Raw genomic sequence first — 12,830 nt, 5'->3', positions numbered from 1 at the left:
GACTGCTAGCAACTGTTTGTCAGACATGAGGTGCGGTGAAATGAAACATTCATAAACTAGAGGTCTTGAGTTTCCCAGGCCACCAATGGGTCTACTCTACACACCTGTGTAGGCTTGATCAGGTTTCAGCTGAGACGGTCTGCTGCTTGTATTGTGTGAGACTGAAGGTAGGCATGACAACTCCTTGGTAAGGGTCTGGGAGAATGATTAGTATAAATATATCAGTTTCACTTCAACTCAAAAGGTTTGACCTCAATGCCGCATACAATTCCAGTGAGTTGAGAACAGGTCTTTGATGTCCTAATACCTTGGCATCGGGTCTATGAACTGGTACAGTAGATAAAACAACAATTGACACATCAATCCATTTGTTTCGATTGAAGCTGTTGTATAAAATACTTGCTACAAAAAGAATGCTCAATATATAAGAGGCATTGAACAGTCAGTCCTGTGCAGACTCTGCCATGAGGAAACGGAATCAATAGAGCATCTTTTCTGGTACTGTCCATCGGTGGCTCGTTTTTGGAGCCAGGCCCAGGAATGGTTTTCATGTCATAATATCAGGGTTCAGATTGAACTGCAAACTGTATTGTTAAGCGATCTGAAAAACCACAATCCGTCAATCAACATTATACTATTAGGTAAAGTATTAATTTTTAAGCCAATATTGGTATAAATGTTACAAATAGGGAGGTTCAAGACCCTCATTTGACATCACAGTAAAAGGGAGGGATGTATTGCTAAACTGGCAAGTGTCTTCACTGACATTTTCAACCTCTCCCTGACCAAGTCTGTAATACCTACATGTTTCAAGCAGACCACCATAGTCCCTGTGCCCAAGGAAGCGAAGGTAACCTGCCTAAATGATTACCGCCCCGTAGCACTCACATTGGTAACCATAAAGTGCTTTGAAAGGCTGGTAATGGCTCACATCAACAGCATCCTCCCAGATACCCAATACCCACTCCAATTCTCTACCGCCCTAACAGATCCACAGATGACGCAATCTCAATCGCACTCCACACTGCCATTTCCCACCTGGACTAAAGGAACACCTATGTGAGAATGCTGTTCATTGACTACAGCTCAGTGTTCAACACCATAGTGCACACGAAGCTCATCACTAAGCTAAGGACCCTGTGACTAAACACCTCCCTCTTCAACTGGATCCTGGAAATCCTGACCGGGCTGCCCCCAGGTAGTAAGAGTAGACAACAATACGTCTGCCACGCTGATCCTCAACACTGGGGCCCCTCAGAGGTGTGTACAGTCGTGGCCAAAAGTTTGGAGAATGACACAAATATTTTCACAAAGTCTGCTGCCTCAGTTTGTATGATGGCAATTTGCATATACTCCAGAATGTTATAAAGAGTGATCAGATGAATTGAAATTAATTGCAAAGTCCCTCTTTGCAATGCAAATGAACTGAATCCCCCAAAAACATTTCCACTGCATTTCAGCCCTGCCACAAAAGGACCAGCTGACATCATGTCAGTGATTCTCTCGTTAACACGGTGTGAGTGTTGACGAGGACAAGGCTGGAGATTACTCTGTCATGCTGATTGAGATCGAATAACAGACTGGAAGCTTCAAAAGGAAGGTGGTGATTGGAATCATTGTTCTTCCTCTGCCAATCATGGTTAACTGCAAGGAAACACGTGCCGTCATCATTGCTTTGCACAAAAAGGGCTTCACAGGCAAGGATATTGCTGCCAGTAAGATTGCACCTAAATCAACCATTTATCGGATCATCAAGAACTTCAAGGAGAGCGGTTCAATTGTTGTGAAGAAGACTTCAGGGCGCCCAAGAAAGTCCAGCAAGCACCAGGACCGTCTCCTAAAGTTGATTCAGCTGCGGGATTGGGGCACCACCAGTACAGAGCTTGCTGCAGAATGGCAGCATGCAGGTGTGAGTGCATCTGCACGCACAGTGAGGCGAAGACTTTTGAAGGATGGCCTGTGCAAGAAGGGCAGCAAAGAAGCCACTTCTCTCCAGGAAAAACATCAGGGACAGACTGATATTCTGCAAAAGGTACAGGGATTGGACTGCTGATGACTGGGGGAAAGTCATTTTCTCTGGTGAATCCCCTTTCCGATTGTTTGGGGCATCCGGAAAAAAGCTGACCGTAGAAGACAAGGTGAGCGCTAACATCCGTCCTGTGTCATGCCAACAGTAAAACATCCTGAGACCATTCATGTGTGGGGTTACTTCTCAGCCAAGGGAGTGGGCTTCACTCACAATTTTGCCTAAGAACACAGCCAGAATAAAGAATGGTACCAACACATCCTCGAGAGCAACTTCTCCAACCATCCAGGAACAGTTTGGTGACGAACAATGCCTTTTCCAGCATGATGGAGCACCTTGCCATAAGGCAAAAGTGATAAAGAAGTGGCTTGGGGAACAAAACATTGATATTTTGGTCCATGGCAGGAAACTCCCCAGACCTTAATCCCATTGAGATCTTGTGGTCAATCCTCAAGAGGCGGGTGGACAAACAAAAACCCACAAATTCTGACAAACTCCAAGCATTGATTATGCAAGAATGGGCTGCCATCAGTCAGGATGTGGCCCAGAAGTTAATTGACAGCCTGCCAGGGCGGATTGCAGAGGTCTTGAAAAAGAAGGGTCAACACTGCAAATATTGACTCTCTGCATCAACTTCATGTAATTGTCAATAAAAGCCTTTGACACTTTTGAAATGCTTATAATGATACTTCAGTATTCCATAGTAACATCTGACAAAAATATCTGAAGACACTGAAGCAGAAAACTTTGTGGAAATTAATATTTGTGTCATTCTCAAAACTTTTGGCCACGACTGTACTTAGTCCCCTCCTGTACTCCCTGTTCACCCACGACTCTGTGGCCAAACACGACTCCAACACCATCATTAAGGTTGCTGACGACACAACAATGGTAAGCTTGATCACCGACAACGATGAGACAGCCTATAGGGAGGAGGTCAGAGACCTGGCATTGTGGTGCCAGGACAACAACCTCTCTGTCAATGTGAACAAGACAAAGGAGCTGATCYTGGACTACAGGAAAAGGCTGGCCAAATAGGCCCCCATTAACATCAACAGGGCTGTAATGGAGCGGGTATATAGTTTCAAGTTCCTTGGTGTCCACATCACCAACGAACTATCATGGTCCAAATACACCAAGACAGTTGTGAAGAGGGCACAACAACACCTTTTCCCCCTCAGGAGACTGAAAAGATTTGGCATGGGTCCCCAGATCCTCAAAAAGTTCTACAGCTGCACCATCGAGAGCATCCTGACCGGGTTGCATCACCCCCTGGTATGCAGCTGCTCGACATCTGACCGTAAGGCACTATAATGCGTTCGGCCCAGTACATCACTGGGGCCAAGCTTCCTGCCATCCAGGACCTATATACTAGGCYGTGTCAGAGGAAAGCCCCAAAAATTGTCAGAGACTCCAGTCACCCAAGTCATTGACTGTTTTCTCTGCTACCGCAAGGCAAGCAGTACCGGAGCGACAAGTCTAGGACCAAAACGCTCCTTAACAGCTTCTACCCCCAAGCCATAAGACTGCTGAACAATTAATCAAATGGCCACCAGACTATTTACATTGATCCCCCCCCAATTTGTTTTGTACACTGTAGCTACTCGCTGTTTATTATCTATGCATTGTCACTTCACCCCTACCTACATGTACAAATGACCTCGAATGTCCTGTATCCTCGCACATTGACTCGGTACCGGTACCCCCAGTATATAACCTCGTTATTGTTATTTTATTGTGTTACTTTTTATTATTTTTTACTTTAGTTTATTTGGTAAATATTTTCTTAACTCTTTCTTGAACTGGTTAAGGGTTGGTTAAGGGTTGGTTAAGTTAGCATTTCACGGTAATGTCTACACTCTACACTTGTATTCGGCGCATGTGACAAATAACGTTTGATTTGATTTGATAAATGAAAAAGCTCAATTGTATTATACTGGGAAAGATGGGTTATCTGTGGACATCGGAGGGTTGGAGTTAAGAACAGAATGAATGGTGGATTGACCGCTGTGGGTGAAAATCCAGCACTTGCATAAAGAGGAAATTAGGAATATATGTATAATTATTTAACTACAAAATTAAAATATTTTTAGGTAAGGTTAATATTCACCATTTCAAAGGAAATACTGCCACCTAGCACATGGACATGGGTAGTGGAGGATAGTTGTGAAAACTCATTTTCCCAGTGTGCAAAGGTTTGTTGTAACTTACTGTCACTTTTTTAAATAGAACTGTATGTAATAGCATATTTTCATCACAGGGTGGTGACAAACACACAGGAATGTTTTGGTGCACTGTCACTGTAGTGCAGTAGAGTACAGTAGGTCAGGAGACTGAATAACATAGACAAAATGAAATTGTAATGCCAATATAACGTTGTACATATAACGTAATGCCAGTTACATATACAGTATCACATTTTAAATTAGATTATAAACTGGGTAGTTTGGGTTCTGAATGCTGATATATATTTAAGCAATAAGGCCCGAGGGGGTGTGGTATATGGCCAATATATCATTGCTAAGGGCTGTTCTTAAGCATGAGTGCCTGGAGTGCCTGGATACAGCTCTTAGCCGTGGTATATTGGCCATATACCACAAACCCCCGAGGTACCTTATTTCTATTATAAACTGGTTACAAATGTAATTAGAACAGTAAAAATAAATGTTTTGTCAAACCCGTGGTATACGGTCTGATWTACTACGGCTGTCAGCCAATCAGCATTCAGGGCTCAAACCACCCAGTTTATAACAGACAATCTACCATGGGTATGACAAAAAATATATATGTTACTGTTCTAATTACATTGGTAAACAGTTTATAATAGCAATAAGACAACCCTGGGGATTGTGGTATATAGCCATGTTGCATCGTGCCTAAGAACAGACCTTAGCCATGGTATATTGGCCATATAGCACACTTCCTCAGGCCTTATTGCTTAAATATAGTATTACTTTTTAAATTAGAACAGTATTACATTTTAAATGAAAATACATAGGGCATATGGCTGATAAAGTGAACATATGGCAGGAGGAMTGAATAGTTAGTTCCTCCTGTTTTATGAACTATGTCCTCTGACGTTAATGCAAATGTTCCTTTGGGGAAAAAACAACAACATTGATTCTGTTTACAGTGCACCTCTGCTAATCCCTGAGCCATAATTGTTATTTGGACTCCTCCCTGCGGGATGACGTGGTGGTGGTGACTGAGCATACAGTGCACACACACACACACACACACACACACACACACACACACACACACACACACACACACACACACACACCACACAAACCACACACACACACACACACACACACACACACACACACACACACACACACACACACACACACACACACACACACACACACACACACACACACACACACACACACACACACACACACACACACACCACAGCCATGGGTCTCCTAGGAAAACCCAGGTGGAAAGGCTCACCTGTGTTGTATTAGTGGCTTCCTGGCTGGCTCCTCAGGGGCCCGCCAATGATAAGAATGTCTTCCCTGGGACTAGTCTGTGGTGTCCCAGGGTAGACATTGTGTGGGGAAATCATTAATTGAAATGGATGCCCTTGACTTGCCTCATCACAGTGGTAGGCCTTACCAGGTGTAGTAAAGCTTAAATTACAATCACAGGGAAACCAAATGTGTAAATACACATTGTATCCATTAAAAAACGTTAAATTGAATCCATTAAATCGTTAAAACTATTTTAAATCATAAAATTGTGCTTGTGAAATGGAGTACCTCTATTAATTCTACAAGACCGTGCTATTTTTCTCTTGTCTCTGAATATTTACTTATTCTATGTGAATACGAGCGTGCTGCCATAGGGCTGTAGAATATGCAGTGAGTTCATGATGCCAGCATCCGTATTGTAGGCCTGTACTTTATCAGCACTGTAACGGGGTTAGTGTAGCTGCAGATGTAAATCCTTGCCCCATATCCTGCTTTTTCTGGCCTGGAGCTCCCATACATGGCCTACTTTTGGACTGGAGCACTCTCACACTCACTCTTACACACACACACACACACACACACACACACACACACACACACACACACACACACACACACACACACACACACACACACACACACACACACACACACACACACACACACACACACACACACACACCACACACACACACACACACACACCACACACACACACACACACACACACACACAAGACCTCATGGTTGGATGAGGGACTTTTTTTCTCTCTCTCAAAGTCAAATTCTGCATCCCAAATGATACCCTGAAATGTGCACTAATTTTGACCAGGGAGGATAAGGTTCAGGGCCCATAAAAGGGATATAGGGTGCCATTTGTAATGGAGGCAAAGTTTTAATGCTCAGTCAGGCGTATTTCCTGTTTAGTGCTTTAGTCAAATTACTTTGTGTATCATCCAAATGACATATTTGTTTAGGAAGGTTGCCTAGCCCTACTCCCTTCAGGCCATCCACCTTGATGCATTTAGAATCTGAACAATGTAGAACAACAGTACAATGAAGTAAAAACAATAGTTTTCAACTAAAATGTGTCCAGAATAACACATATCTGATCTGGATTTGTTCCAAAGTACTCCTATTACTATCATGACAAAGTAAGCCACAATTACATGATTCTGTTCTCCATTGATGCAGAGGTTATCTCTGCAATAATCCATCAATCATGTTACCTATAGTTTACACTGTACAATTGGCATTTTAACATAAAAAAGCCTATGTAGTATACAAATACATTATATTTGTGACAGGGTCATCTGTGACGGGGTAATCTAAACCCTACTGCTAGGGCTATGTAAACAATCAAGATATKCTCAATCAGATATGGTCTTGGGGAGTAAATAGACCAAAATGTTTGAGTCAACATTATTTCTAAGCAGTTTCACCATATTGACGTAATCACTCACTTGCATCATCGTGGCTTTTTGATTGAATCTTCAAAACGTCCACATTATATAGTTTTCTTTCTTTCATACAGCTTTAACCCCAATAGCCTATACAAGGTTCAATCAAGGTTTAGTTCAAATATGCTATATTTACACGTGTTGACAACTCAATCAAATATCAACCAACTTTGGGCGTTGATCTGACGTCTTTGCCCAGTACAGTGACAAAAGGGTTTATAGTCGGTCAATGCCAAAAGATTGTATAAAATACAGATGTGCAATGAACTATAGCCCAATAATGCAACGGGAGTGTGCTGTGCTTTCCATTCAGCCAATAGACTTCTATCTATTATACATGCAGTTCATCTTCATCCAATCCTAAAGAGGGTAACATCACGTAAGTAAATACAATTGGATGCTTCAGACAGGGCTCATCAGATAGTCGACAGCTCCATCTCTGGTGGGAACTTACGTTTGGGAAGAGGGTAGAACAGCGAAATAGACGGACTACGGTGGCGTTGTAGCCTTTGTTGTCGTTTGCTTCTTTAATTTTCATTTTTGGACCCATGGTTACTTGTTTGTTTCGAGGTGAAGAACGCATATTTCCCCCGTGATGCTATATGAACAATGATTGCCGTCTGTGCGCTACCGTAATTTATGCTATCAATGAGGGGGAAATGGACTGAATGCAAGCTGATTACTTTCTCTACCGCCAAGGCACCGCTCCATGCAGGGACAGAATAAACACGTTTAGTTGTAAATGAAAGTTTTATATAGCATTGTAGATGACCGCTCTTATTTTCTGAATATATTTTTTCCGTCTCCGAATCGTTTTCATCATCTGATTTTTGGTTGCTTGGACGTTACACTGTCTCCGGGAAATAATTATTTTTTTTATATGAGGAAYCTATTTATTACAGAGATACCAAAAAGAAAGAGGCCTTTCCGTTTTCAAGGCCGGATTTGAGTTCAATAGGGGAAAATGGTAAACAACCCAAATGGATAAAATCTGGATATCATGGGACTTATTGGAACATAATATTAGACGAGTGGGATTGCTTTCGATAACGTTTCGTGCAAGTTTGAAGCATCAAAAAAGAGAACAGCTCATTGTAGTCACAATCACTAAATCTATTTGACTCAAATTAAGGGAAGGGGTGCTGTTGTAATTGGCACATTTGCAGTTGTGCCAACAGCATATATGCACTTTTATTTTTTTACATGATTTGTATGTTGCTTTTTTATTGCAATTTGAGCTGGACCGAGCTTTGACTGTTCAATGGAAGTATGTTATCAGTTACCAGTTTTGCCTCTAGACAGGCCGGTTCCTAAACATGTTCTCAGCCGTAGGGGAGCCATTAGCTTCAGCTCCAGTTCGTCTCTTTTTGGTGGACCTGCCCCAAGACAGCTGTCCAAGGTAAGCGCAAGGCATCGAGCAATCTGGGGGGGAAGCAATTTGATGTTTTAATTTTCAGCTATCACATCAATGTTGGGGTTGTGCAGTGCTTGATGCTGGGAAATTTCTACAATAATTAGTTTAATATTGATATATTTTGATGGAAACAAAGTAGCTATTCTTTTACATTTTGAGTGGCCCACCAAATTAATTGTGTTATAGCAACTAGGCCTCATATTGACCTATATGACCCCTCCACAGGAATGCTCACAATGGACTAATTTATTATTCTTTAACGTTCTTTATCAATCTTTGTTATTAAGTCTCTTAGATCAGTGAGATGGCTGACTTGACCTGTGTGATAAAACCCTCATCCATAATAATATGACCAATGAAAAACATTAGTGATATTATTGTACTAATGTTTTAAGCCCCCCTAATATGTAATGCATAGAGATTGAGCCATTAAACCTGATTGAAGTGAACCAAAACAGCTTATCTATCTCCAAAAATACACAATATTTAGTGTACTGTCTGGTCTGGGCTGTTGACAACATTTTATAGTAGAGGCCTTGTTTTTCATGCCTTCAAGACAGTTTTTGAGAACAGAGTTTCTGTATAACTCAAACATCTCTAGATAACTTGTAAGGATGACACAGTAAACTGCTGAACAAGTCCATCATCCATCATCCATCATCAGTCATTGGTGCTGAGCCATCCATGCAGAAGGGGTATGTCTTGGGTAGGCTTGCTGGGATGGCCTGGTGTACGCTGGAGGTTTCTATGCCCCATATGTCTCTGGATGCTTTGCAGGCATATGGCAGATATACCGTAGTGGAAGCCTGCTGACACTTTAACAAACAAACATAGAGAAAAGGAAAAACACATAATAACCACAGCATAACCTCACAGTATACACAAAGCTATTATTTCAATCAAAGGTGCTTGTTCTAAGTAGCCATGATAAAGAATATTGGGTAACACTTTACCTCAAGGTACTCTTTTTTAAGGGGGTTGTAAAGGGTCTGTAAGTAGTTAAAGGGATACTTTGGGATTTGGCAATGAAGCCCTTTGTCTTCCCCAGAGTCAAATTAACTCGTGGATACCATTTTTGTCTGCGTGCAGTTTGAAGGAAGTTGCTAACTAGCSTTAGCGCAATGACTGGACATCTATCTCTGTCATAGTGCTATGCTAGCTGTTACCATAGACTTCTAGTCATTGTGCTAATGCTAGTTAGCATTGGCTCGCAAAACTACTTCTAACTTCCTTCATACTGGACACAGACAAAAAAAATGCTATCCACAAGTCTCCAGGGAAGTAGATAAATGTCTTCATTGCCCAAATTCTGAAGTATCCCTTTAATAGGGACTTCATTATTAGGTAATATGTAGTTGATAAATAATTTTAACAAGCAGTTGTTTTACTTCTTTTGAAAGAACCCTAGACTCTAGTTTGATTATCTTTCTTTAGTTTAGATAAGGTTGTGATAGTTAGTCAGTCTGTCATCAATGTGCAATGTGGTAAGAATGCTGGAGGTGCAGTTTTGTGACTTGTGTTTCACAACTTACTTGTGTAGCCTAACCCTTGCATTTCTGGTCAGAGGAGGTAATGACTGAGCCTTAGGGGCCGAGTTGAGTGACTCAATCTCGTTATGCGATTTGGGTTGTTTTGATGCCATCATGCAATCTATTTTGGCAACTTTTTAAACACAGTAATTAATACAACATAGGCCTACTGTATTATTCTGTATGGTGCCTGGTCTCAAGAGTTTCTTTGGGTTTATATATTTCAGTTTAACACATTTTATAGGGTTGTTTTCTGATGTTAATTAGATATTCTCTTGTAATGCTTCCGCTATGGTCATTGACATCTATCTGTTTCTGCTGCTGAAATTCAGAGCTGCTGAAATGCATTGAATATTGGAAATACCTGATATATTATTTAACATTTTAAGATAACTTTGTACTGTTCAAGACCTCATTGTAATAACTCAAAGGAATGTTAACTTGTTTTATGTTTACATAATAACAGAGTCCAAATGGAAGCTATTCATGAGGCCGACATGACATGATGGCCCTTACCTCACACAGACTTCACAGGCCTACATCACTCTGGGATCTGTGAGAGTCCAGTAAGGCTGTGTGATTACTTTATGAACCCCTTAGAATGCTACCATCAAGACTGTTTGCTTTTCCCCTATATCTCTGATTGTCTTTTATGGCCCTCCCTGAGCCAGACCCGGGGTCTGTTCCATTAAGAGAAGGGTCCATCCAGTCCACACCGTCTGAAGTGTGATTTACTACAGGCAACCCACTGGGAGGAATATGGAGATTCTCACACTGCTTTCCACACTGAAGTGCCACAATTCATGGGGAAGCTTTGAATTTGTGAAGCACCTTAGAACAGTTTTAGCTTTTGTCCCTTCTACCGCTTAGAGACAGCATGTGTTTTGGGGACAGGACACGTAGAGGCTAGGGGAGAGTTAATCCATTCTGTCCTTCTCCTCACTCAGCTTTATTGGTTACATCTTTGAAGTCGGCCAGCCCAGTAGAATTGATATTTCATATATATATATATATATATATATATATATATATACTATATATAATATATATATATATATATATATATACAGTGGGAGAACAAGTATTTGATACACTGCCGATTTTGCAGGTTTCCTACTTACAAAGCATGTATAGGTCTGTAATTTTTATCATAGGTACACTTCAACTGTGAGAGACGGAATCTAAAACAAAAATCCAGAAAATCACATTGTATGATTTTTAAGTAATTCATTTGCATTTTATTGCATGACATAAGTATTTGATACATCAGAAAAGCAGAACTTAATATTTGGTACAGAAGCTTTGTTTGCAATTACAGAGATCATATGTTTCCTGTAGTTCTTGACCAGGTTTGCACACACTGCAGCAGGGATTTTGGCCCACTCCTCCATACAGACCTCTCCAGATCCTTCAGGTTTCGGGGCTGTCGCTGGGCAATACGGACTTTCAGCTCCCTCCAAAGATTTTCTATTGGGTTCAGGTCTGGAGACTGGCTAGGCCACTCCAGGACCTTGAGATGCTTCTTACGGAGCCACTCCTTAGTTGCCCTGGCTGTGTGTTTCGGGTCGTTGTCATGCTGGAAGACCCAGCCACGACCCATCTTCAATGTTCTTACTGAGGGAAGAGGTTGTGGCCAAGATCTCGCATACATGGCCCATCCATCCTCCCTCAATACGGTGCAGTCGTCCTGTCCCCTTTGCAGAAAAGCATCCCCAAAGAATGATGTTTCCACCTCCATGCTTCACGGTTGGGATGGTGTTCTTGGGTTGTACTCATCCTTCAAACACGGCGAGTGGAGTTTAGACTAAAAAGCTCTATTTTTGTCTCATCAGACCACATGACCTTCTCCCATTCCTCCTCTGGATCACCCAGATGGTCATTGGCAAACTTCAGACGGGCCTGGACATGCGCTGGCTTGAGCAGGGGACCTTGCGTGCGCTGCAGGATTTTAATCCATGACGGCGTAGTGTGTAACTAATGGTTTTCTTTGAGACTGTGGTCCCAGCTCTCTTCAGGTCATTGACCAGGTCCTCCGTGTAGTCTGGGCTGATCCCTCACCTTTCTTATGATCTTGAGAGATCATGAGATCGTGAGATCTTGCATGGAGCCCCAGACCGAGGGTGATTGACCGTCATCTTGAACTTCTTCCATTTTCTAATAATTGCGCCAACAGTTGTTGCCTTCTCACCAAGCTGCTTGCCTATTGTCCTGTAGTCCATCCCAGCCTTGTGCAGGTCAACAATATTTATCCCTGATGTCCTTACACAGCTCTCTGGTCTTGGCCATTATGGAGAAGTTGGTGTCTGTTTGATTGAGTGTGTGGACAGGTGTCTTTTATACAGGTAACGAGTTCAAACAGGTGCAGTTAATACAGGTAATGAGTGGAGAACAGGAGGGCTTCTTAAGAAAAACTAACAGGTCTGTGAGAGCCGAATTCTTACTGGTTGGTAGGTGATCAAATACTTATGTCATGCAATAAAATGCAAATTAATTACTTAAAAATCATACAATGTGATTTTCTGGATTTTGTTTTAGATTCCGTCTCTCACAGTTGAAGTGTACCTATGATAAAAATGACAGACCTCTACATGCTTGTAAGTAGAAAATCGCAAATCGGCAGTGTCTCAAATACTTGTTCTCCCCACTGTATATATATATATATATATATATATATATATATATATATATATATATATATAATTTTGCTTTTTTTTGTCCTGTTACACACACATGTGTAATGGATTTATTTTTATTTTTTGTATTTCTTCCCCTGAGACACCCAGAGGGACTGGGGTCACAGCCTGGTTCAGCATTGTACAGTGCACCTGGAGCAATTAGGGTTAAGTGCCTTGGTCAAGGGCACAGTTGCAGATAGGTCTGTAACTAAGGTAAGCGTATACTAAACCTTGCTCAGGTGTTA

The 12,830-nt window shown here is 41.6% G+C and overlaps 1 protein-coding gene across 4 annotated transcripts in view; it reads left to right on the top strand.

The window, feature by feature from the left end:
• Positions 1 to 7,396: 7,396 nt before the first annotated feature.
• LOC111979276 (high affinity 3',5'-cyclic-AMP phosphodiesterase 7A) overlaps positions 7,397 to 12,830 on the top strand; it is a 33,021-nt gene continuing 27,587 nt past the window's right edge. For all 4 annotated transcript variants that reach the window (XM_024009701.1, XM_024009700.1, XM_024009699.1 and 1 more), the window contains exon 1: positions 7,397 to 8,366. In XM_024009701.1, coding sequence (XP_023865469.1) covers positions 8,229 to 8,366 — 138 coding nt within the window. In that variant the 5' untranslated portion in view covers positions 7,397 to 8,228. The remainder of the gene's footprint in view (positions 8,367 to 12,830) is intronic.

This window comes from Salvelinus sp. IW2-2015, linkage group LG19 (genome assembly GCF_002910315.2).
Source record: "Salvelinus sp. IW2-2015 linkage group LG19, ASM291031v2, whole genome shotgun sequence".
Taxonomy (NCBI): Eukaryota; Metazoa; Chordata; class Actinopteri; order Salmoniformes; family Salmonidae; genus Salvelinus; species Salvelinus sp. IW2-2015.
Note: the sequence above shows the minus strand (reverse complement) of the source record. Positions and strands in the feature narration are given on the sequence as shown.